General features: G+C 45.6%; 1 protein-coding gene across 2 annotated transcripts in view; it reads left to right on the top strand.

The window, feature by feature from the left end:
- Nucleotides 1-24,580, top strand: part of LOC125716953 (phosphatidylinositol 3-kinase regulatory subunit gamma-like) — a 106,768-nt gene that overhangs the window by 37,629 nt on the left and 44,559 nt on the right. For both annotated transcript variants that reach the window (XM_048989832.1, XM_048989831.1), the window contains exons 3-5: nucleotides 16,034-16,162; nucleotides 17,443-17,644; nucleotides 18,385-18,470. In XM_048989832.1, coding sequence (XP_048845789.1) covers nucleotides 16,034-16,162; nucleotides 17,443-17,644; nucleotides 18,385-18,470 — 417 coding nt within the window. The remainder of the gene's footprint in view (nucleotides 1-16,033; nucleotides 16,163-17,442; nucleotides 17,645-18,384; nucleotides 18,471-24,580) is intronic.

Here is a 24,580-nt window from a genome sequence, read left to right as displayed (position 1 = left end):
ATGCCCCCTACTCCCAATTTCTATGGCCCCTTTGCAGGGAAAAAAATCCCGCTGAACCCCACAGCTGTAACATGAGAGTACGTTGGCGCCTCCTCGGGAATGTTTTCGAAATCTGGGAGCCATGTAATGCCCCTGTTCGCTCCAAGAGTAATTCAGCCTTTAAGAGAAACAGCCTCTTTACTCTGACCAGACCGAGGAAGCATGGTTCAGCCAGAGGACCGAAGAGAAATACGCCTGAGGAAAACTCTGGGAAGGGAGCCAGTTGGCCAGCATACTGGGCGGAGCCGTGTCAGGTTATAAGGATCTGGCCAAACAGGACTCGGCCACTCTCATTCAGAGCAGCTCTCTGTACTGGGCGAAACACAGTTGCTCCGTCATGTCTGTTGTCGATAGTGACATCGTAATGTCGTTTTTCTCCAGTCCCGTTCCACAAATGGTCAAGTGGAAGCTTTGTGGGTGGGATCTCACAAAATGAGTTAGTAAATATTAGATCATGTTAGGTTGGGGATGGCGCCATATGTCTGCCTAAATGGGAAACCGCTTTCGGGGATCGCGGTGGACGTCTGTGAGTCACACGGGGAAGGCAGGCGATAAACACCCCTGTTTGTGTACCCCGAGGGGCGAGGTGTTGATTCGTGATTCAGGGCAGCACAGACCTCAGTGGGTATGTTTATGTGGCTGGGTGGGGAGGAATCACTGGGAATAAAACATCACAATCATGGCTAACTTGTAAACCTTGTGGAAATCTAGCCATTTTTTTCTGTCCCTGTGGGGGTTGTGAATTCATGCAAGGAACATACTCTGACAAGAAGACTGAGGGGGCGGGGGGGGGGGAGGACTGAGCAGAAATGTAAAGTATGGCATGTCAGGTTGGCTGGTCAGAAAATCTTTACTTCCATCCATCATCACTGAGAGGCAGCACAGGTGAGGGCTGTGGTTCTCCTGTACAGCCTGCTTGGACTCCATGTTCCTCCTCAGCCAGTCAAACTGAACATCATCCACACCTCCACCGCCCCCCACAACCCCTACCAGGACCACGCTGGGTGCACACAGCCCTGTGTTAGACGTGTGTTTCCCGGCCATGCCTAGACACCTTTGTGAGGGATCCTTTGTTCTGAGACACATTATATATGTCGTCCACGGGTGCTCTGTGTTTTCAGTCTAGTGAGGTACGGCCCTGGGCTCCGTCACGGACAAAGAGGAGATTTCACCAGGAGCTGACGGAGGACACCAATGAACTGTCCTGTGTTTAACAAAGACTGTATGTTTTAACCACCCCCCCCCCCAACTCGCCCCAAAGTGGGTCTACGTGTCTGGATTGAGAGCTCCCCCTACCGAGATTTGGGAGTATGGCTGAAGCGGGTGTAGAAGTCAATCAGTCATTAATGGTAGTTTTGTAAGTTTTCTGTTTTGGAATAGATGGTCAGTACGGATGACAGTGTGTTACCAAGAGGCGAGAGAAACAGCGCCTTTCGCTCAGCGTGTTTCAACTGCGAACAAGCTCACGCACACACACACACACACACACACAGAAACAGACACACAGAGTCACATGCACACACAAACATATAAACCCACACAGACACCAGCACACACACATACACACAGACACCAACACACACACACACACACACACACACACACACAGACACCAGAACACACACACACACACAGACTCCAGCACACACACACACACACACACAGACACCAGAACACACACATACACACAGACACCAGCACACACACATACACACACACAGACTCCAGCACACACACACACACACAGACACCAGAACACACACATACACACAGACACCAACACACACACATACGCACACAGACACCAGCACACACACATACACACAGACACCAGAACACACACATACACACAGACACCAGCACACACACATACACACACACAGACACCAGCACACACACACACACACACAGACACCAGAACACACACATACACACAGACACCAGCACACACACACACACACACACAGACTCCAGCACACACACATACACACACACACACAGACACCAGCACACACACACACACACAGACACCAGCACACACACATACACACACAGACACCAGCACACACACATACACACACACACACAGACACCAGCACATACACACACACACACACACACACACAGACACCAGCACACACACATACAGACACACACAGACACCAATGTAGCCAAACAACAGTATGAGAAAATTTTCCATGAACGGCATTTAAAGCCCCATCTTTCCACATTCCTCAGATCAATAAATAATTTCCAGTGCGGCGTGCGCGTCTCAAGGCGGGCTGGGGTGTCGGGGTGGGGGTGGGGGGGGGCGGAGGAGTCAGTCAGAATTCAGTCCCCAAGTGACTGAATGGCTTTGTGGTAATATTCTGATCTCCGTGGTAATAACCTGCACTCTGGGTGGGGGGTGCTCACCCGGAGGATCAGCGTGCGTGTGTGTTTCTCTCGGGGGGGCATGAATAAACTCCCCCAGAAATGAGGTTCTGTCTCCTTAATAGAAAAGAGTGGCCAGCACATTGCCGGATTGTGATGGAGTGCAGCCATGCATGCAGTGCGTGTTGCACCGCCTTGTGTTTGAATGCAGCACATTACTCGCAGGCAGCCGGGGGGGGGCTATATTTAAGATACACTGGCCAGAAAGGCCTGGAGCCCCGTCCTGCCCCCCCCCCCCCCGCTTTGGCCCCTGTGCTTCCTGGGACAGACTCCAAGCCCCAACTGGAGAAACAGCTGTGAAAGATAGATGGATGCACCGGCTGCCAAATATGTGTCTACTAACTACAATTAAAACCACTGCCTTATGTACAGTGCTGTTTAAGCAGTTGTTTTGTACTTCGGGACATAATCAGCAAGCTATTATTAATCTGAACATGAAGTCACATGTGTACGCTAATGGTAACTTAATTAACGAATTAAACAGAAAGCCTGACAACAGCACTATTCATGAGGCCTGTTGCTGACGGTAACTTAATTCATTGATTGGTTAGTGATTGCCTTTGCGGGTTAATGGGGATTTCTTTTAAAGGTGAGGGTTCAGGCCGACTGTCGATTACCGATGTGATGGATTCCAGTGCGAGCTCCGCCCCCTGAGCATGGGGCATCATTCCAGCTTACAGTCATAACCCCCATGTGAACTCTGCTCTGTCACAATTCTGATCAGTTATTTACCAAACAATGTGAGGACGCCCAAGTCAGGCCGCAAAACGGTGGTATCATGCAACATATCCCGTAAATCACCGTTTTGTCTTCTGGGCCTCTTGTCTTCCCCACTGTCCTTTAGCCCCCCTTTCCCTGGACACCTCCACCTGCGACCCATCCTACATGCAGAGGTGGCAATTTCAGGTCCAGAAAATAAAAATCCAGACCATGATTTACTTTCAACAAACCATTTGAGCATAAGGAGTCACAGTCAGAGTACTCAACTGGTTGGTTGGTTGAAAGTAAATCACGGTCTGGATTTTTACTTTGTGGACCTGAAATTGTCACCTCTGCCCGCATGCCATCCCACACAAACCTCAGCCAAAACATTGAACCGACTGAAATCATTCCTGCTGTATCAGCTAATTTAGCATCATGCGCTAAGACTGAAGAATGATGCATGCTCGATGCCCCAGGCCCTTCTGTGTGTTTGCGGCACTGGGTACGACCTGACCAGCACTGTAACCCTGGGGAAATGGAGTGGGGGTCGCAAACCAATTCCAAGTAGGCACACTGGGATTTTTGATCCAGGTTTCTTTGCCTTCCTTGCCCTTCCCATCTACTCCCCAACACCCTGGGGTCTGTTGGAGCCCCTTGCACCACTGCCAGGACGAGGATCATGGAGACTCCAGGGAGAGCGGGTGAGGAGTGCTCATGTCCGAGCAGTAGCTTGGGAAGGAGGATTGTAGATCACATGTGCATTAGCGGCTGGCTAAGCGTAGATACATGGGGCCCGAAATATAGTCGATTTCTCTGTAATGGGGCTCGGGACTCTTGCACATGAGCACTGTGCTGTGTATCTGTGTATGTGTCTGTGGTCATGCATATAGTACATTGTGGGGATATTTGGTCCCCACAATGTGATAAAAACCTGTTATTTTAACATTGTGGGGACCAAGGTTAGGCCTGGGTAGGGATTAAGAGTGTCGTGACTGGGGTTAGGGTTTTCCCATATAAATGAATGAATGGTCCGTGTGCGTGTGTGTGTGTGTGTGTGTGTGTGTGTGTGTGTGTGTGTGTGTGTGTGTGTGCGTGTGTGTGGGGCGTTACCATGCCTATCCCAGTGTTCCTCTCTCCACTCCTTCCTCACTCCCAGGATGCCTTTAAGATCCATTGGTGACCCTAAAATTAAACTCTTATCTCTGTGTCTCACTAGTGTGCATTGAAATGTACTCCCCAGCCCCCCATGCCCTATACTAACTGGGGCAGCCACTGTTCTACTGAAACTATAATGAATGAGCATTCTGAAAGTATATATGCCTCCTCCCCCAAACAAACAATACAAGGACAATAGATTAAGTTCACTTCTTGAAATGTCAAAATATCCGCGCCGGTACAGACTAATGGAAAAGCTTGTGCCTCACATTTTGATATAGGATTACAATTGATTTGCTCGCTTTGTTGAGTATCTGTGTAGTTGTTTTGCATTGTCACATAAACAGGAATCCCTCCAGTTTGAAACGTCTGTCAAAAGTCTTTAAGGTGCCCTGGAAGTTCATTTAGACACCACAAGGGAGCACTCTGGCCCAGCACATTATACGCACTTAGAAATATGATTCTCCCTTTTTCTTGCACAGCCACTGCCGTAACATCTGATTAACCAAAGCATAAGCTATAACTTTGTCACCTAGCTAGTAAATGGGCGACATTGTGTGCCAGAGTTCCTGGCTAATTACTTGTTCACTTTTAGTGTAGGGGTTTGATTCTGTCGGACTTTTGTTTTGCGACTGCTTTTTCCAAACATGTGCCCTGTGTCATGTGACTTCCCAGATTTGCATTCAGCAGTGGAAGTAAGTTTTACTGCCCTCAGACTCGTTTTCACTGCATAAAAGCAAGAAACTATCATGTATAGTACAAAATTTCAGAGCTTCAAAATTTTATTTTCCCTACCAAAGATGATGCTTTACCTTGGTATGTAAGTGTCGAGAGCTCTCTTATGTAATCTTTCGATATACAGGGAACATTCTAATGTTATATGCACAGTCAAAACAATCTACAGGCCATAGAAACAGAAGACAAACATTACATCACCGGGTGATTGGATCTCAGCTCAGAGAGTAAATTGCACCACATGGATGTGTATGGAAAACCTCGCTCGCTCTCTAAGATATGCGCATGCGGTCTCTTCTCGCCGGTAGACGTTCTCGATAGCTTTGTGTTTGGTACTGAGAGTGGCTCATTCTGCCTCGTTACACTCCCTCCCTGCCATTGTCTGCCATATCTGAAGTACTGGAGCGATGTGTGACCTATCCCCCCTCTCGCAGATCTCGTCTAGGAATACCCCCTCCGCCCCCACCCCCATACACCCACACCATTTCCCGGCATACCGACACCAATGTGATAAAGGGTTTTAGTAATCAGTTACCACCCCAGAGCAAGGCCAATCCTCCACTGTGGCTCAGCTGCTGGGCTTCTAATCTTCGCAGCATAAAAAAACCAACAGCGGTTATTTTAGATTATCGTGTTAGTAAATAAATCCCATAATACGATATAAATAATTATTGCTGTGATTAAGGCTAAAGCTTGGCATCATTTTCCCTCTACGCTTCAGGCTGTCCCTAAGACACCACCTATATCCAGGACCCCTCCCAAAAGAAATAAATAAACACAGGAAACCCGCAGATTTTTTTGGCCCCCACAGTGACCCACATTTATGCCGGAATACATGAGTGAATACGTGCTGTGCCATCGGAGTCAGGTTCGGATGGCACGCACGGCGGTCGGCCACCTCTCATGTTTTGGTTCGGCCCAGGAGAGTACCCCACACGGGCCGGAGCCAAGAATCCGGCGGCCCTGGACTCCAGGATCCCAACGGAGGGGTGAGTGAGTTCATCATGGTCAGGGCGGAGGCGATGGCCCCGCGGTCACCCAGGAATGATGCCTGTCGACTCCAAAGCTGTGATCAGGTTCCTTTACACAAACTCTAGGCTCCCTCTCGGGAATACAGAACCCCCCATCCCGTGAAAATGCAGGGTGCCCTGTAGAACTCCACCCCACAGTGTGGCAACAGAAAGCCACATAGACACGTAAACAAACACAGAACACAGTGTCTCTGTGCCGGGCGGCCTGCACGTTTACCTCCCTCTGAGAAATGGCATCGGGCGACTAAATATGCAGCCATACCACAAAAAATGCGTTTTTATGTTGTTCTTATGGATTCTAAACATTTGGTTTATTATTTTAACCTATTTTCCACGCCATTGTGGGACAATCACAGCTGTATTTTTTTAGCTATTTCTCTTGTAAATGTTTCCTCTACGACTGTTTTTTGCATATTGCATGTAATTTACAAGTAGAATCAACTGGATTATTGTGCTGAGGTCATTCAGCATAATATACAGCAGCTAAACGTGACATTTATGTTAATCTTAAACAAGGTTGAATGTAAATTTAGGCAAACAAGTGAATTAATGGATTGTACAGCCGATGGATTTATTTTGTTCGTTTAAGTCATAAATGGAAATGCTTAAGCCATAAACAGAGGCTTTTCAATTGATTTGTTTACTAATCATATAAAATAAGGACTTGCTTTTGAGTTAACTGAAAAAAAAAATCAATCCAAAAAGGTAGCTGTGTTTATATTATTTATACATTATTTATTTAAAAGTTCTTTTTCTAGCACAAAAAAATCAATGGGAATGTCTTGACACTAGTTTCCCCAGGATCTAGTCAGGCAGGCATTCTGTTCTTTACCGTAGTGAGTGGAAATTCTTTAGGTACCGTCCGTTACACTAAAGGCGGAAGTCTATTCAGAGCCTTTAAAAGGTCTATCAGGAAATCAGCTAGCGGCTTGTGGCAAATAGGGCAGGACTCGGAGGCTAATGAAAGCTTTATTGGCTGACAGCCCCAGGGGACTCGCGTTCTGCACTGTGGTCCAGGCGCCATGCAAGCGACATGCTAACCGGTGTTTTTCAGCACGTTTGACGGCACTGCTCTCCGAGAGGGGTGGCTCTCGTGACGTAAGCCCCCGCCTCTGCTGGAAGCTGAAGACTCTATTAGTTTATTTGCATTTCTTATATCATTAATATATTTGTGCACCTTAATCCTTTTGTGCCTGAAAGGTTTTTTTTTTTACTTGTGTAGTTAAAAACAAAACTATAATAGACTAGTAAAACCAATCAGCTCTGGTACTAAATCAGTCAAGCCGGGTTAGACATAGATGGGTATCTCCGTATTGCTGGTTGATGTGACGCGGATTTCCTTATCAGATTGGGTGTGTGATTCGTTTATATTAGCAGGCTCAAGTTAACAGATGATAAATGCAGTATGAGGTGGAGCATCCTGTCCTGCAGGGGGAACCTGTCCTCACCAGTAGCTGAACAAAGAATTCAGTTTTTTGTTACTGTTGTTGTGCAGATACATTTATTTAGCATGCAGCTGATTGGCTAACAGTACAATGTGAACAACCTGCGTTTTATACAGGTAGATGTTTTATGGGACTTGGTTTGAGTACTGTGCTCAAGTGGGGGACATTAGAGTCCTTAATGGGAATGTACAGCTGGTGGTTTATAACTCATTGGCCTTATTTGCCAGGAGAGCTGCCCTCCAATGCTGCTTGTGTGGAGAAAATCAGAGTGCAGGATGTTTTACTGACATTGTGCCCATGGGTCTCCACTTGTGTCTCTGAAGCTTTTAATGACTCTGATTCCTGGTACCTTTGGTGCTGCAAAGGGGGGTAAAGCTGGGACGATTCCGAGGGCCACTGAGTGACAGGGGCCCTGAAAAATGATTTCATTGGTCTGGGTTGGAGGCCCAATATGATATGCTTTCATGGGACCCAAAATTTCTAGTGGCACCCCTGCCTAGATGCCCTTACAAAGAATAGAAAAATCAGTGTGCCATAGGCGGCATGTCTATAATATCTTAAGAATATCTTGCTAGGAGAAAGGCGAAAAGTAATTAGAAGGGCAGCATCCAGGATTAACAGAAAAGATCAGTGTTTTTAAGGGGACCAGCCAGATGTCTGGGGTTATGTCACGAAGGAACACATCAGCTCTCTTTTTATGACACTGCATTGTTAAGGGTTCCATGGGTCTTGCAAGTTTATACTTTGGCTGTTTAAATTTGGCCTGGTGTCTGTTACAAGCTATAAAATATTTCTTTATTCATTCGAACATTATTGATATTTAGAACTTCATGAAATAATAAAAGTCTTTCTCTGATTTATGTTATAAGGCAGAATTGGTGCGCAGAAAAAAATTGATGTTGCCGACAGGAAACGGGAGCCCAACGAACAAAGTTTGGACTTACAGTCGTCTTCGTTTGTATGTCTGAAAGTTCGTAAGTAGAGGAGTGTCTAAAACTCTAAATAGTTTGTTCTACTCAAACTATTTGATTTAACTGCTGCAGCATTCCATAATGATATAAATAAAAATGTGTATTGGCTGAACCCATCTCTAAGCTATTCCACAATAAATGGGGGACTCTTTTGCACATTTCCAATAGGTCTGTTGTGTTTCAATAAGCTGGCATCCCATCTAGGCTGTTCTCCTCGTCCTGCCTGGGACATTCTCCAAGCCCCTAGTCCCAACCTCGATAAGCATTTAGGAAGGGGTGCGTATCTTTTCCAAAATCAGCGGATGTTTAAGTTTTGTTTTACCTTCTGCTATACTCACTGAAAATTCCTGGTTCCTCTGTAACAGAGGAAATGCACATTCTTAGCTGACAAAGCCACTCAGAATGTCAGTATTAGTGTATGTGCTGGACAGTATCAGCGTTTTACCCGACCATCGTCCTGGTGACACTCTGCCGGCTGGGCTTCGGTCTTGCTGTCGACCCAGTGATTAGTCACTGTGAGTCCATCCAACCCCAGGCCCATAATAAAGGGTCAACCTGACCAGTCCGTTTGCTGTTCAAAAGGTAATACGGCAATTTAAAGAGAATGCCATCCTATTAAATCCTATGTCTTAGCATTCCGCTATTCACCGATGTCTTAAAAGTTGCAATCCAAGCTGTTTGAAATGACTAATGAATAGAGGAGCAAATAATATAATGGAGAAGAGCAGAAGTGCCTATTTACCATGCAATCATAGAATGGGGTGTGCTTGGTGATTTCTACGGTGTAGGAGGATGTAGAACACGCCACCTTCCCAGCTACCATCTGCAGATACAGACAAAGAAGACACCGGGTTTTCACTTCATCTCACAAGCCCAGAATGCCCAGACTCTCACAATGCATAGGAAGGACCAATAGTGATACTCTATTTTCTGCTAGCAATTAACAGTTTTGGAATCTGCCAAAACTGGTATGAACCTAACAGGGGAAAGTCCTTCAGAACAAAAACCGATTGAGGTCCCAAGAGAATGGACAGGGTAGTTTTTTTTATGAGATTCTAGGAGTACAGAGGAGGAAAGATTCACATTCACATTTCTTCAGTGTTTTTCAACTTGAGGTGAACTTTATGGCCATAGATGCTGGTTCTCCAGTGAGACTTTAATAACCTAAGGAGACACAGTATATTTGCAGGCAAATTAAAACCTAATGAGAATTAGCACAGCGCAAATTTAATTTTTTTTATTTCACCAGATGACATCTCAGATTTTTAGCAGTGTAGTGTGTTGCATCTTGGCATGATCGACGGTCCACAACGCAGGTTTTAAGACACAGGGAGCCTTCATTACAAACTAAATTCACATGAACAAAAAAGAAAAGGGACTACGCTGTGTCAAACAAAAGCAGGTAAATGATACCAGAACTGCTCCAGGCTTAAAGGAAACACGAGGAAAAGCAAAGTACATACATGTATTCAGGCCAAGGTTTTCAGGGAACAGGTAACTGGGAAAGCAAACAAAAGCCGACAACCAAACAGCCTCTGGCCAGCCTCAAACTCACGACGGTTCAGGATGCATGATCAATTAGCTGCAAGCTCAGCCCACTCAGCCACACGGTAGCTCAGGGAACAAGGAGAAAAAATGGAGACTGTGAGAGGTGGGTCAGCCTAGGTAAACACAAGGGATAGAAGGGGATAACCAGCAACACCTGCTTGCCAAACATAGACCTAAACCACTTAAAAAAATTATATTTTGATCTGTTTTTCCTTCAGCAAGGTAAAATAGCTAATAAATCAGAATGTGACTGTATACCTCATCCAAGATGAGATCCCGGTATCCATCCGTATCATAATGCACTAATGACTCCAGATGCTGTTGTTCTGGAACAGAATATCTCATGTATGGATTCTATTGTATTCTGACTTTTTGTACCACTTAGCTTTTATTATTGCTCAGTGACATTAAGCATCATTTCATGTCAGTTCATATTTCTGTTGCTCATTCTTTACAGAAGTAGTTTGGACTACGCTCTTGGGACTTGTATGAAGTATCAGATTTAATTGAACTGGACAGATAATGGGGTATAATTTTGCAATTTATGCCCCAATATGTAAAACTGACATATATTTAATCACAACACAATATCTTTGTTTAAATACAAATGCACCAACAAAATACAGAACTTTCATTTAGAGTCTGTCAATGGGTTGTCCTCAAACCAACAAGGAATATTTGTGAACAATATTTGTGAATATTTGCGAGTTTATCTGTTCACTTTCTGAATGTAAGGTTCATTTGCTGCAACCGAATATCATCTGGTGTGGCACTAGATTTTTTCACATATTCAGCATTGTTCATTCAGAAGGGTTCATGTTTTACCTTGAAATAATTTATGAGAAAAATCACAAACCAAGTGATGAAATGAAATTATGCAGTCATATACACTGTACAGTGTATATTATGTATTTTATAACCATTTTAATCTGTTTCCTAGATGTAGGGGTGCTGTGAAGGGGGAAAGATAACATGGGCCCCTAAAAAATTATTGGTCTGGGTTGGGGGCCCAAAATGATATGATGTCATGGGGCTCGATATGATATGGTGTCGTGGGGCTCGATAGGATATGCTGTCGTGGGGCCCCATATGATATGCCGTCGTGGGGCCCGATATGATATGCCGTCGTGGGGCCCCATATGATATGCTGTCGTGGGGCTCAATATGATATGCTGTCGTGGGGCCCCATATGATATGCTGTCGTGGGGCCCCATATGATATGCTGTCGTGGGACCTGATATGATATTCTGTCGTGGGGCCCCATATAATATGCCGTCATGGGGCCCCATATGATATGCTGTCATGGGGCCCGATATGATATACTATCGTGGGGCCCAATATGATATGCTGTCATGGGGCCCGATATGATATACTATCGTGGGGCCCCATATGATATGCTGTCATGGGGCCCGATATGATATGCTTTCGTGGGGCCCGAAACCTAACTAACAATGCCCTTGCCTTCCGCTGTTTACCTAGAGAAGCTCTGCTGTGCTATCCTGAGGTCAGAGGTGTAGCACAGTCAGGGGGTGCTTCCCTGGAATTAGAGCTGCTGTCGCATGGGGGGGTCATGGGCATCACAGGATGGGGTCAGGTGATGGTGACAGTGTGGGTCGATTGGTCTTTTTCCCTGTCTGAAGGTGTAATCCAGAGCCTCATGTAACAGGGAAGAAATTTAATTGGTTTTCCTTGCTGGTTTATCGGTTTTCCTGGGCCCCTTGATGTGTTGTGGCATCTCGCTCATCAGTGCCTGGTGCCTGTAAACTTTGAAAGGAAACCCTTCTTGCACTAAACCTGTTTCTTAATAGACATTCTGGATACCAAGATAGCGGTATTCAGTTGAGGACTGCAATGAAGTAGATCGATGTATGTTCAACCTTTGTTTGATTACACAAATGGTGCTTTGATCGATGAAATGGGTTTAAAAATGACTGATGAGTAGCTACAGTGCTACCGATTGGGTTTTGCCTTTATCTCGCCTGAACTGAACCACGACCCCAGTCAGTAAAGGATGGGCATCGCTCAGTCGTCTTTAAAAACCGCAGAGAGTTGCTTCTTACTCAATAAAAACACTTTAAATGTTAAGTACTATGTTTAAACCGTTAGAATGCTAGGCATTGACAGACAGACTGCATGTAATAAACTTGTATTGAATTTTTGTGTTTCTGAACTACTTTAAATGCTGTTTCTTACAGGAATAAGACAAACATTGACTTTCAATTCTCTCATTTAAGTGGTTATTCTCCCACATCAAGTCAGGAGGCTGTGATGGAAATTGATTTCTGCTTCATGTCATTCACACATCTCCTCTGACTCCTTTAAGGCAGGAATCAATCTGCAGAGGAGAGGGAGTAAGGGTGAGATTTTTGCTTTTGTGGTTAAGGACGGAGGGTCAGCAGACCGTAGCAGCTGGAAGCTGAGGCTTGTGGCATAACCGAAATAGCTCTGGGATGCAGTAAGCCAGCGAGAACATGTCAGGGTAAGAATATGTGGGAATGTTTAGCGAGAGGCTCGGCGATAGTAAGGTGGTTCCTGTCCGCTGGCTTCCTGTGAATTATAGATGCTCGGCTTCCGGAGGTGAAAGCAAAATTATTGCAATTTAATTCTTTTAATATTCTGAAAAAGGCTTGGCTTACACCCATTTTTATACACATCTGTGTATCAAACACCGATCCATGTCTAAATATTTAAAAAATCAAGGCCAATTTCGTGAATTAAGTATTAAGTTAAGCAGGACTCGTGAGAACTTCAAGACTTTCATTAAGGTGGCTTAAACTGGAAATAAATCATCTATGGGGAGCATTAATAAGAGTTCCTTGCTGACATCTTGCTACATGTGAGAAAAGCATATGTATTGGTTTTGGGCCATTCTGCGTATTATTACGTTTTTTTGTTAGCTAGTTTCTCCTTTGTTTTCTGGGTCCATGGCCTGGACCACCACCATATCATTCTCAAATGGCAGCACAACAGGCACCAAAGCCTGACAGGGGTGACAGAGAAGCTGCCCCCACTCTCCCTTACCAAGGAGCACATGGCTAATCACATCATTCCATAAGGGGCCAGCTCTGATCAAAAACCACAACTTGTATGAGCACATTCAAGACAAAAACAAAGACAAGAGGTCAGAGAAAGGGAAGAGAAATAAAAGTCTCTGTTATTGCTCTTTAGTGTATTGTTTTAGGAGGCCTCCCAAGCCGGGGACGTTTGTTTTTATGGCCGCTTAATATAACAGTGGGTTTCTTACCTAGGTTCGGGTTGCCTTCCCGATTCATGTCTTCGGAATCACTGTGATCAAGAGCGACATCATGGAGTAATTATGTGTAGCACTTCTCCCTGTGGTTGATCTTTAGCTTATAGATTTAGCCATCTGTGCCTCCTTATGCACACTGAAACCAGATTAAACTGGCAATCTTCACTTTAGAGATGACTGAGCTATTAGGGTAATTTGAGTGTTCCCTATTCTCTTCTCGGGGATCTCGCCTGGTGACTTTTCAATCTGTCTGTTGCTTTAACAAACCACCGGTTCTTATAACCACGGGGTCCCACAACTGATTTTTAACACGGTGTGTGCTGGCTGAATACAGACGGGTCCACATTCGCGAGTTGCTGCACGGGCACACGATAAATCATACTGACACGTGTGTGAAATGGTTTACGAGGAAGCTATGGGTCAGGTCATTCCGGCTTGACAGAGCAGCCCGGAGAACAAAGGGGGAGAGTGAGAGACAAACCTTGTTAGGACAGTCAGGAATTGCTGATGAGGCATCAAGTGGGCTATGATATGTGTTCAGTCAATGCCAGGAGATAATGGATGGCAGCTCCTTCTGGAGGCAGATTAAAAAAATTGAGGATTCATATTTGTTGATTGGATGAACAGATTAAGCGGGAGGTGAGGAGCAGAGGAACCAATGCTGCCGTTTTATCGTGTCGATGAGTCGAGGCGTGATTGGAGACGGACACGGACATAAACAACGAATGGTTCAATTGCGTAATGTGTGCGCAGGCCAAACACCCCAATCTGTTTGCATATTTTGTGGTCAGGGGGCCCTTGTGTTTCCTCAAGGGCAATACGTCAAGTGCGACTGGAGGGGTCAACTCAATTAGCATGACTCCAGCTAATCGCTTCGGACGACTAACCGGCAGGTCATTCATACTGCCATCTAATAACATATCATTTATAATCTCAGCAGACACTGACATGTGTAGCGGTCAAATTTGTCTCAATCCAATTTTTTTTGTATATGCACCAAAATCATGTAATAGTTTTAACTGAGCTCCACACACCCCCCCCCCCCCCCCCCCCCCCCTGGTTCTTTGCCGCTATCTCTTTGAGCCAATTCATATAATTTGCTTGACAAATTCATCCGTTTTATCAACTGCCCATGCCAGTCCAGGGTAATGCTGCATACTGAAGCAGGCTGGGAATGCAAGGACATGCTTATTGTCTCTCGTGATTCATGGTTTTCTCAAGAAATGAGATTTCAAGAAAAGTCACCAATAATACCCAAAGAGGAGTAGTGATTTGTGCCTCACCCGGTGTGTAGAGCCCAAAGCCGGTTCACAAGCTTCCTGGCATCTAGTTTTGTTAGGGGTGGGGTAAGGGGGCAGCTTCATGATGACTTGGTGCTCTACACAGTGACAGACGCAGGGGGCTTGTTTCAGTCTCTGGAAGTACGGCTTCCATTTGTATCAAAAATCAAGAAACGTATTTTGTTGCACAAAGGGGGCTTGAAACTTACTTCCTGTTAGTGTGGTAGATGCGGGAACTTTTCGCCTTTCTGGGCAAATATCGTAATGAGCAGGATGTTCTTATGTTCTTAGCATAAGCTTATGTTCTTAGTCTACAGCTGTGGCCTGAAGACGGAGGGTCAGTCAGGCCGGCTGAAGAGTGATTGCGATGGCCGGGAAGAGGGTACCGTCTCCGTGTAATGACTGTATCACTTGACTCCCGGACCATCAAGTGAGCTAATCAGGGTTGAATCAATGTCATTAACATCTCTCTCTAGGGGTCTGATGTCTGTGTAGGCAGGAAGGAAACTGAAAGGAGCAGGAAAATTGGAGCGTGTCGAGTGAAGGGGGGGTCATGATGGGGGGTGGGGTCAGTTGCAAAGATAACTGCCTGCACAGGGCACATTTTGCCATGGCACACGTGTGTGTCGTACAGGGAGAATCTGGGTGAGTCATGGGGACCTCCTGCATGTCGCCAACCTCAGATGGGAAATCAGGGGTGTGAGTGGACTCCTGCATGGCATATCTGGGAAATGGCTTGTCCTGGCACAGCACCCCTCTACCCCCCTGCAGGAAGACCCCCTCGGCCATTTCCTCTGGCTCTCTTTCATAGTCAACAGTCTGGTACTCTCTACATTTTAACTCGCAGTTGTGCGGTCTTTGGGTCTGTGGAGCCAATAATACTGTCTATTGTGTTCATCTGGTGCTTTTGATGTGTTCCCAGTGAAAGGCTTTTGTCTCTGAATTTTAGAAGCTGTCTTGCAGCCTGTCTTGAATACTTGTAAAATCCAAAAATATTGCAAAAAGGTGGTTTGGACCACAGCAAATGTCTTTTTGTGCTGAATGAGGTGTTCGTCTGCTGTGTGGTGACTGTGTGTCTGTTTTCATGCATAGACTCATTTGGTGCTTTATGAAGTGAGCGATTATACAGTATGTATGTTGAGGATGAACACTTAAAGGCTTGGCAGAATGGAATGCTTCATGTAGTTTACCTGTGTGGGAGGCCATGGATATTTTGGGGGAGGGGCCAGGTTGCAGGATGAGCCCCTCTACTCATCTGTAATAGCTGTATTAAAAGGATAAAGCATGTTTGGTGTGTCTGGTAGAGGAAGGAGATACTGCCACAATCATCAAAATTTTTCAGTGCAACTTCCCACATCGTCAGAATCTGTGAATTGTCCAGTTTCAGGTTGTTGGTTTAGGGCCTGCAGATTCTTCCCAAACTCACCCCGCGATGCCATTGCAGACTGCCCCTCGACTCTGGACCAGCGTGGGCTCCCTGATCTGGAGGACACCCTGAGGCGAAGCTTAAGGAACCTTTCATCACCGGTGGTCCCAGATGTGGTTTATAGTGAGATGATCTACATGGCCCAAGGTAACCTGCCTTGTCTCTTGGTGTGATCCAGATTTGGGTAAAACTTAGTTTGGTATCTATTTATCTATGGATACCATTCAGCTGGATCCTGAATTCGAGATTATGAATGAAGGTTTCATCATAACATTTTTCATTAATTATGTTAACCCTTGTGTGAAAACATGGGATATTATTATGAGTCATAACCTGGGCTGTGAATTTAACCATTAATTGCACTGACATGCTTGTTCTTCCACAGATCGCATATCATGGATCTTTAGTGTGAAGATGCTACCATATTTCTGTTGTAACTACCACAATGCAGGAGGATTTGTCGGTTATTTCAATGCTCTGCAAATGCCAGCCTGTTCCTGCGCCTGCTTAGCCGTGCGAAGCCAAGCTAGACGCCTACCGTGGCGTATTTGATGCTTATGCCGCTTGACATGATGTGTAAATGAATAGGCCGCTGTCTGTTCCCTGGCATGTCGCCATGGGTCATGAGCTGTGTGGAGCCAGAGAGATAGAGTTCAACCAAAGCTGACGTGGACTCTGTCTAACCACGGCCTTTAAAAGGGCACCAAGTCACTAGCATCAGTGGGCTTTCACAGAGAAACCTTTGATAATCTGAGAAATCTCCGTCCTGTGCCACAAAGACCTGCCCTAATTCGAGGGCCGCCCATCACTTGCCATTTGCTAAGCTAATTGTTTTGGCTCTTCATTGTTTGAGGTAAGCATTATAATCCTAGATCCTCCACTATCCTCTTACCGCTGAGACTCGGACACCTGCTGCCCCCTGTAAAGCTATTTCAGTGGGTACCTTCTGTAAGGACACCGAGACTGAGGTCAGCCTGGCTGGCAGCCAGCCGCCATTCAGCATGTCGGTTCCCCTGCTGTCCTGTGACCTCTGACCCCAAAAACATTCGCTCTTTCACTTAAAGGGAAGCTGTCCATGGCCACCTTCATGCTTTGGTGTGGATTGTATGCTATATTTAAGTGTGCTTTGCTGACATAGTACCGGCCTGTACATGCAAAATGTGTCTGACTTCTTCTTAGAAGAAGAAGAACAGAATTATTGTTCTTTTCAGGACAATATGAACTAAACTAAAATTCTTTTTATTTTTTAAGTGTTTTGTGGTAGCGGCCAGTTCTAGACAGGATCTCATTTTGCTACGGTTGGTTTGCTATTTTGTGACAGGCTCTTCTTCCAAGAATTCTTCTGTGGTCCATAGCGGTCCTTTCTGTCAGCACTTGTGTGTTGTGCTCTGTTCCTTTTAAGGCCCTGTTCCTCATGTGTCTTTTAGAGATTCACAGCTTGGAGGAGTGCGGTCAGCGGCTGAAGAAAATCCTTGAGTCGCCCAGCATTCCGCAGACCAATTACCAGCTCCTGCTACACGTGACTGGGCACCTGTGTCGAGCTGCTCAGAGTAGGGCACGATGCCAGGCGAGCCCCAGGATGTTGGCCCAGGCCTATGCTGAAGCCCTGTTCAAACATTCTCATTCCAGGTAAATAACAACTGATCTTGAAAACCAAACACAATATGGCACACAGCAAATTAGCTGCCACAGAGAAAACGAAAGTAGCCAAAACAGATAATTAATTAAATTTAAGTACTCAACACCAATTTATCATTACACTCAAAATTGCTGTCTCGGTTGTTAGGGAACTATTTATTTATATGTTCCAGTACTTCAGTAGCTAATGAATATTAATTTTAGTATTAGAACCCTTTAATTTACTTAATGTCTGTGATGTCATAACACCGTTGTGAGAATTGCTTAAAACATTGGCACTGTATTCCATCCCATCGATAGTGCCCTGAAATTTGTATTAATGTGTTATTATCCTTAACATGTGCAGAGCTAACATGCTATTATGTACCAGCATGGGTCACTTACCATGCAGTGGTGTGTGTAAATATGTCATTATATAATTTTGACTTTGTGCCAAAAGCAATGGAGACAGATGTGGAAATATACATCTATCTGCTCTGGTATCTGAAAGCCATCCTGAGCATGGCAGCGTGCAGGACGCAGTTTAACTGTGGTTTATGGGAGCAGGCCTCCCACTGAAAAAGGACACTGAGAAAGTCTCATTTTTAAGTCTTTGATAAAACCCTGTGCGTTTGACTTATACGTTTCCCTGCAGTTTTGTTAGACTACATTTTGGAGCCTGGGTGTCCAGCCCGGCTCCTCTGTCAGAATGACGGCTCCCCCCTTATCTCGTGCTCTTCCATTTTCGGCAGCGCCGCTGTGAACCCAGAGCATCATGCGAAGATCCTCGAGGCCCTTATCGTAGCCGGCGGCCTGACAGAAGTACCCGCTGCCCCAGGTGAGGCTTGTTCTCCTCCTGTCTTCCTCATCCGTGTTGGGAGATCCTGGATGGAGCCCAAGTCATCTGCCACACCAGCTGTGCTCAAGGTCATTGTCAAGCAGAATGTCGGATTGTGAGGATGGGTTTTAGAGAATTTCTCCAAAGGAAGCCTGAAAAGTTCAGTTCAGATAATTGCACTGCCTGTATTTCAGCATTTTTAGGTAGGATACAATCATTTCTGCAGCCTCCATTTGTGTTTTAAATGTATAGGCCGACACTGTGTAGCTATTAATAGCGAGAAACAGGGTATAAACACTGCCTAAGACCCAGTTGGCTTCGCTAAATTTAAACCCAGACAAAATCTGTCATCTCTGGTTCCCAGTGCAGACGGCCGGATTTTTGCGTCAGCCTGCGGATCAGAACAGGCCAGTAGAAACTCAGCTATCGGTCTGGGGGAGAGGAAATCGAGGTTACTGTCAAGAGAATAGCAGGAAACCTAAGGAAACACACTGGGAAGTGATTATTCATGAGATACTGCGTAGTTTGGCAGGCCTAAGGTAACGCTTCTGACTAGCTGGGTTAGCCACAAGGGCCTGTTATTGGTCAGTTTTGTGGCTTGTTTAAAGCTGGGCTCTATGTGTTTAGTAGGTGAAAATAATGAAGTTTTGGTTGAACAGCTAATACAGTAATATTAATAACGCAATGTAGTGTTTGGAACAAAATACAGTTTAATTATAAAAGAGATAGTATGTGAAATGTGCAGCTTGAAGTCTCACTGCAGAAACGATGTGGTGTCCTTAGCGAAGGTGGTGGCTGTAAATTACCCCGCAGCTGACAATTGGCCCAGACGGCAGCCATTAACATGACGAAAGTCAAAGAAGGCCAGTGAATGAACCCATTTGTGGAGCCTTTTTAACGTCCCTTAAAATGGTCGGTGGGAGATGATTCAGGGGCAGCGGAGCATAATGTGACAAATTCCTGCCTGTTTATGTTAACAGCCGGTACACTGGGAGTGCTGCTCACTGGTAACTGCAGCGATTTTGCCGTAGCTCATGTCAATGCCAGTTAAAATTAATTCTGTATTAAAAGACACCCCATAAAAACATGGTGCATTTAGAAAACCAAAAATCAGGTTTGACTCTAAATCTCAGTGCAACCAAATGTTCATCTACATTCCCATCTGAAATAATTTATTATATAGCTTATTAATTATAGTTCCACACAAATCCTCTACAAATGAAGTTTCTCTAAATATTGTAAGACATGTTGGTGTTTCAGAACCTTAACGAGGTGAAGCAAGGGGCCTGGAGTGTCTGATTGTGTTAGAGGATCAGTGTGAGATTAAGCTGCTCAGTGTCTCTGTTAGAGCTCGCTGTTGCCATAGCACGGAGGCAGCTCAGGCAGAGAGAAGGTGGACAAAAAGGACGTTCAGAGTAACCTTGGATACCATCGCAGAAACTTGGGAGTATTTTGTAAACAGTGGTACGTCATCCCCTTTGAATTAGCGCATCTCTGCGTCATTCCACGCCGAAAAGCAGTTACAGCAAAAAATGTGCGGCCTGCTTTTTCCTAGCAAGCGTGCAAGAATCAGCCGCAGTCCCGCCTGGCCCACGGGCCGCTTGCGTCGCATTTAATCAGCGCCGGCTGGGGGGGACCTTGTTGTAGAAAGGCGGTGTTTAAAAGCCGGGTTTGCCTTCCAGCCTGGCGTTGGCCTGACTCCCTTCCAGATGGCTGCTTCTGTGCAAAGCTGATGGATCTGTCATGGCTCCTGGCCATTAGCTGAGGGAGCAAAGAGCAGGGACAAGAAATCTCTCTGAAGTTTTAGGGGGATGTCTCACACAGGAGCCCCACTCTGCAGGCTGGGGCTCCAGACCAAGCGTCCTTTACCTTCTGCTCTGCGTTGCTATCAGTGGGTCCAGCTTCAAGCTGCTTGTTCACTCATGAGACCAACCAGCCAATCATGACTTGTTATTATTTTTATACAAACTGTCACAAAAATCCTCTACAGTGGATTTTTTTGTCAAGGAATTACAAAAACATGGATAAAAACAGAAAATGACTCTCTGAGCTCTTCTGAAACAGGCAATTGAGTCACACTTTTAAAAAATAGGAGCCAAGGCCTCCTTTGTGCAGAAATATGTGTGTAAATGTGTGTAAAAATGTCTGAAAGTCACAGATTTCAGGGAATGCCGAGTAGACATGAAGGCTGTTCTTGTCCCTGGTGGACCGGGGTGAGCAGTAAACAAGCGACATTTGGGTTTAGAATTTACTTGCATCATTTTTATTCTGTGTTTGACAAAATGCTAAGGTACAGAGACGCCCACCCACCCGTTGCGACACACTGAAAATAAATCACATGGCTTCAATATATGTTATTGTTTTTTTTTTTTTAAACTAGACAGTAAAATATGTTTCTCACAGGGAATCATTAGTTATAGCATTAGTTTGTTACCTGTCCAAATGTAGTAATTACAGCTTTTTCAATAATTATCCTAGTGGGAGAACATGACATCCCAGGAGACGTGACGAGGAGGTCACCCTGAGTGGCGAGGTCACCTTCTGTTTTTTTTATTTTGTGTAAGTCGCCCTGTCCTTAAGAAATTGCAATCTCTAATGCCTTCTGTGGGGGGAGGGGGGTCAGGGCAAGCCTTTCACAGCGGTTTGCCTTGGCAAGGAGCCAGGATCGAGGCCAGTGGGGGGATGGTGGTGGTTGAGAACACCGAGCTATAAAATCTGAAGGTTTTCAGGATTTGAGTTCTGCTGTTGGACCTTTCCAGTTATCTAACTGGAATTCTTCCAGTAAAATGCCGCCGCATGACTGGCCAAGACCGAAATTCGTTGTAGGTTTGCTCCTCCACCGTGAGCCGAACATCATGAAGTCCGACCCACACGACCCTCAGCTAACGTGAAACTGACAAAGGAGCACTCGATAAAGGAAAGGGTTAGAGGTCAAGGCCCGGCATGAAGGGGTGCTCTGGTACTGCGTGTTCCTTCAGAGGGACAGTGAGCTTTTCCAGAGGCCGCCCCGCTGAGGTTAATCTCCTCGAATTTCAGCCAGCCCGTGAAAGCTGGCTCTGGTCATGGCGCCGCTGGCAGCAAGCAGTGGGCCGCTATACCCCAAAAAAGCGCTTTATATAATCCCCTGGCACTGGGATTGTGAACGAGTGGGAACGAGAGCAGGCAGGAGGTCACAGCTAGCAGGTGTGCAAGTACCACACCTATGAGCCAGGGACTTGCCGTGTCGTACAGCTTCGATTAAAACTAATCTGTATTTTCATGGATCTCTCTGTGGACCCCCCCCCCCTCCCACCCCATTAATGGGGAGACACCTAGAACCTGGTGCTGCAATGCATTCCTGACACAGGAAGTCGAAACTGGCCGCTAGGGGGCAACAATGCAGCCTTGTTCATTGTTTGTTAATCATTGTTTGGGATATCCAACGTTTCAACAACTCGGCACATGGCTGTGACACTGGACTTCTCATCCGTATACAACAGTGGATCTCAAACTGTGTAGACCTGGAGCCAGATGCTGGGGGACAGACAACCCCTCTGTCAGGAGAGGGTCAGGGGGACGGGCTTCTGTAGATTTTCGGTTTCAAAATCGTTGTTTTATTACCCTCTGGGTTGTTGCCAAATAATTGCGAGGGGTTACAAGATGATTTTTCTAAATATGCATCATCACTCCCCCCATTCAAACAACTTAACCGTTAGCAGTCCATTAGCAAATTATTCACAGTCCGTTAGGAATTCATCAGGAACCCCGTAGAGCTTGGCTGGTGGAATTTGAACCATGGGAAAAAATACGATTTAACATATTATAATTTTCCCACATAAGCGGATATAGAAAATGGATGGTTGAATGGATGGATGGTTGAATGGATGGATGGATGAATGGATGGATACCAAGATCCAGCACACTAGAGACGTCAAGCAACAGGGATGACCACAATATGTGAAAGCTCAGCCTTTATCTGCGCATACTTAATATGAACTGATATGATTTCCAGCACACTGATTGCGTGCTGAAAGACTGCCTAGCAGAGGCTAAGCCCTGGATTTCCCGTTACACAAGCTGCCAGAAGTGCTGATGTTGAGGAGTTTGGACGTTTACTTTCCGCTAGGAGAACGGCGACCATGGCCAGTCAGGGTGACTCCGCCTCTTCTTTATAACGTCCTCTAAAGGCTCGTAATTGCATTAAGCCAAAGGAGACACGTGGGCTACAGACAAAGGATTAACCCAAGGCTGGGAAGGGCAGGTTTAATGTCAGGCTAGGGGGGCCAAGCTTTCCCCCCCTCGTTATCAGATGTACTCTTAGATGATGTCCCATCTGACAGAGATGCCACCTAATAAGGTGTAATGTGCCTAATAATGAAATGATACAGGTGGAGGACAAATGTATGCACAGACGTGCAGACTGCGCAGTTAGGTCAGCTGGTGTCTAAATTATATATCTAGGGTGTTTCCTTGCGTCGTAAGAAAAGATGGCTTCTATAACCTCTCTAAGGTCAGGATTATGCCTAGTTAGAGCTAAAGGTTAGTCAGAGTAACAGGGTGTGTGAGTTTTATGTTTAATTCCACACGGCTTGCCTTCAACATGCTGATTAACTCTCGGGATTTGAGCTAGAAAGATTGCGCTGGAATTTGCCCTAATCCTGTCCTTACGGGGGTTCCCGTTTGCAGGCCATATCTGAGGCTCCTAGCCTGCTCATATGCAGCATTCCTCATTCACCCGGACCCTCCCCCAACTCAACTCCGTGCTTCAGAGAGGGTGACGTGTGCGTGACCGGGCAGAAAGTGAAACGGGGGTCATCTGAGGCCAGCAAAGGCTGGCTGTCAGTGGAGCTGCACCCATCCCAAGCCTCCACGTCAGGACATCAGCAGGCCCCTTATCAAGGGGACAACCTCAACAAAAGGGGGCCTCTTCTGTTCCAGAATCTCAAAGATACAAGAACCAGGGCATGTTTGTATCTCAAGCAAATGAATTTAAACTCACACAAATTCACACAATGGCTTGAACTAATGAGCCAGTAGCCGAAGTCTTGGGTGTTGTCTGTACATGGCAGAGGTCTGTTTTAGTCAGTGTGACAGATGCTTCAAGTTGAATGGAAACTGAAAGCCATTTGAAGCACTTCTGTACTGAAAGTATCTTGCTGTTTCAGTAAGTGTCAGTCGTTGGCAGTCATTCTTTGTGGGGCAGGGTGTGCTTTTGGTACTGAAAACCTAGCCGAGCTTCCCCCCTCCACAAACACACACACACACACACACACACACACACACACAAAAACACTGGTCTTTATACAATGTTAAGAACAAGATGGCTTCCTGATTTTTTTCAAGTAACCTTCTGCAGCACAGAACATGTTGTCCCTCAGTTGCACTTGGGGCGATTTCACCAATTAATTTGCCTGCCTGTAATTCATTGGACAGTATTCCACTACCCTTCAACTAGCCGAGATTATTAAAAATAATGGTCATGTTACAGTGCTGAAAATGCTTCATCAGTAGTGCCCATCTTATCATTTCCTGTGTTTAAACAGAAAATTTATAAAAAGACACGACGCTCTAGATGAGAAACCCTTATAATCCTTGTAATATCCAATAAGCTCCACTTATGCAATTGGTTCCCCACAGGGGCCAGGAGATTAATTATTCAATGTATTTATGTGTGAGCTTATTCGCGTATTCAGTGGCGGCCTTGCACTAACGTCCATGTCGTCATTTGAGTCCATGTCAACACTAGTATTGGAACAGATCCTGGGGCCAATGGCCCGTTTAATTAAATCAAGACGACCACTCAGGAGTCCCTGTACGCCCCTAATCGCTGACCTCCCGTCATGTGACTAGGGGGCACCAAACTGACCCAGAATCAGTAGATTAATTAGGACGCCGAGACATTATCACATTACCCCTATGCAGCCTCTCTTCATTGGCTACATATTAGATATCGGATTGACTTCAAGATTTTGCTGACGGTGTTCAAAGTTTGATTTGAGCTGAGATTATGAAACAAAAGATCCTTTCCACTTATGCAGCCCTGGGCCGCAAAATCCGTCTCCCCTAAACCCAGCTCATTGGCCAGGTCCTCCCACGTATCCCATCATCGCCCTCTTAATGGGGCTAAAGAG

The sequence above is a fragment of the Brienomyrus brachyistius genome, chromosome 21 (genome assembly GCF_023856365.1).
Source record: "Brienomyrus brachyistius isolate T26 chromosome 21, BBRACH_0.4, whole genome shotgun sequence".
Classification (NCBI taxonomy): domain Eukaryota; kingdom Metazoa; phylum Chordata; class Actinopteri; order Osteoglossiformes; family Mormyridae; genus Brienomyrus; species Brienomyrus brachyistius.
The sequence above is the reverse complement of the archived record's forward strand: the minus strand, read 5'-3'. Positions and strand labels throughout refer to the sequence as shown.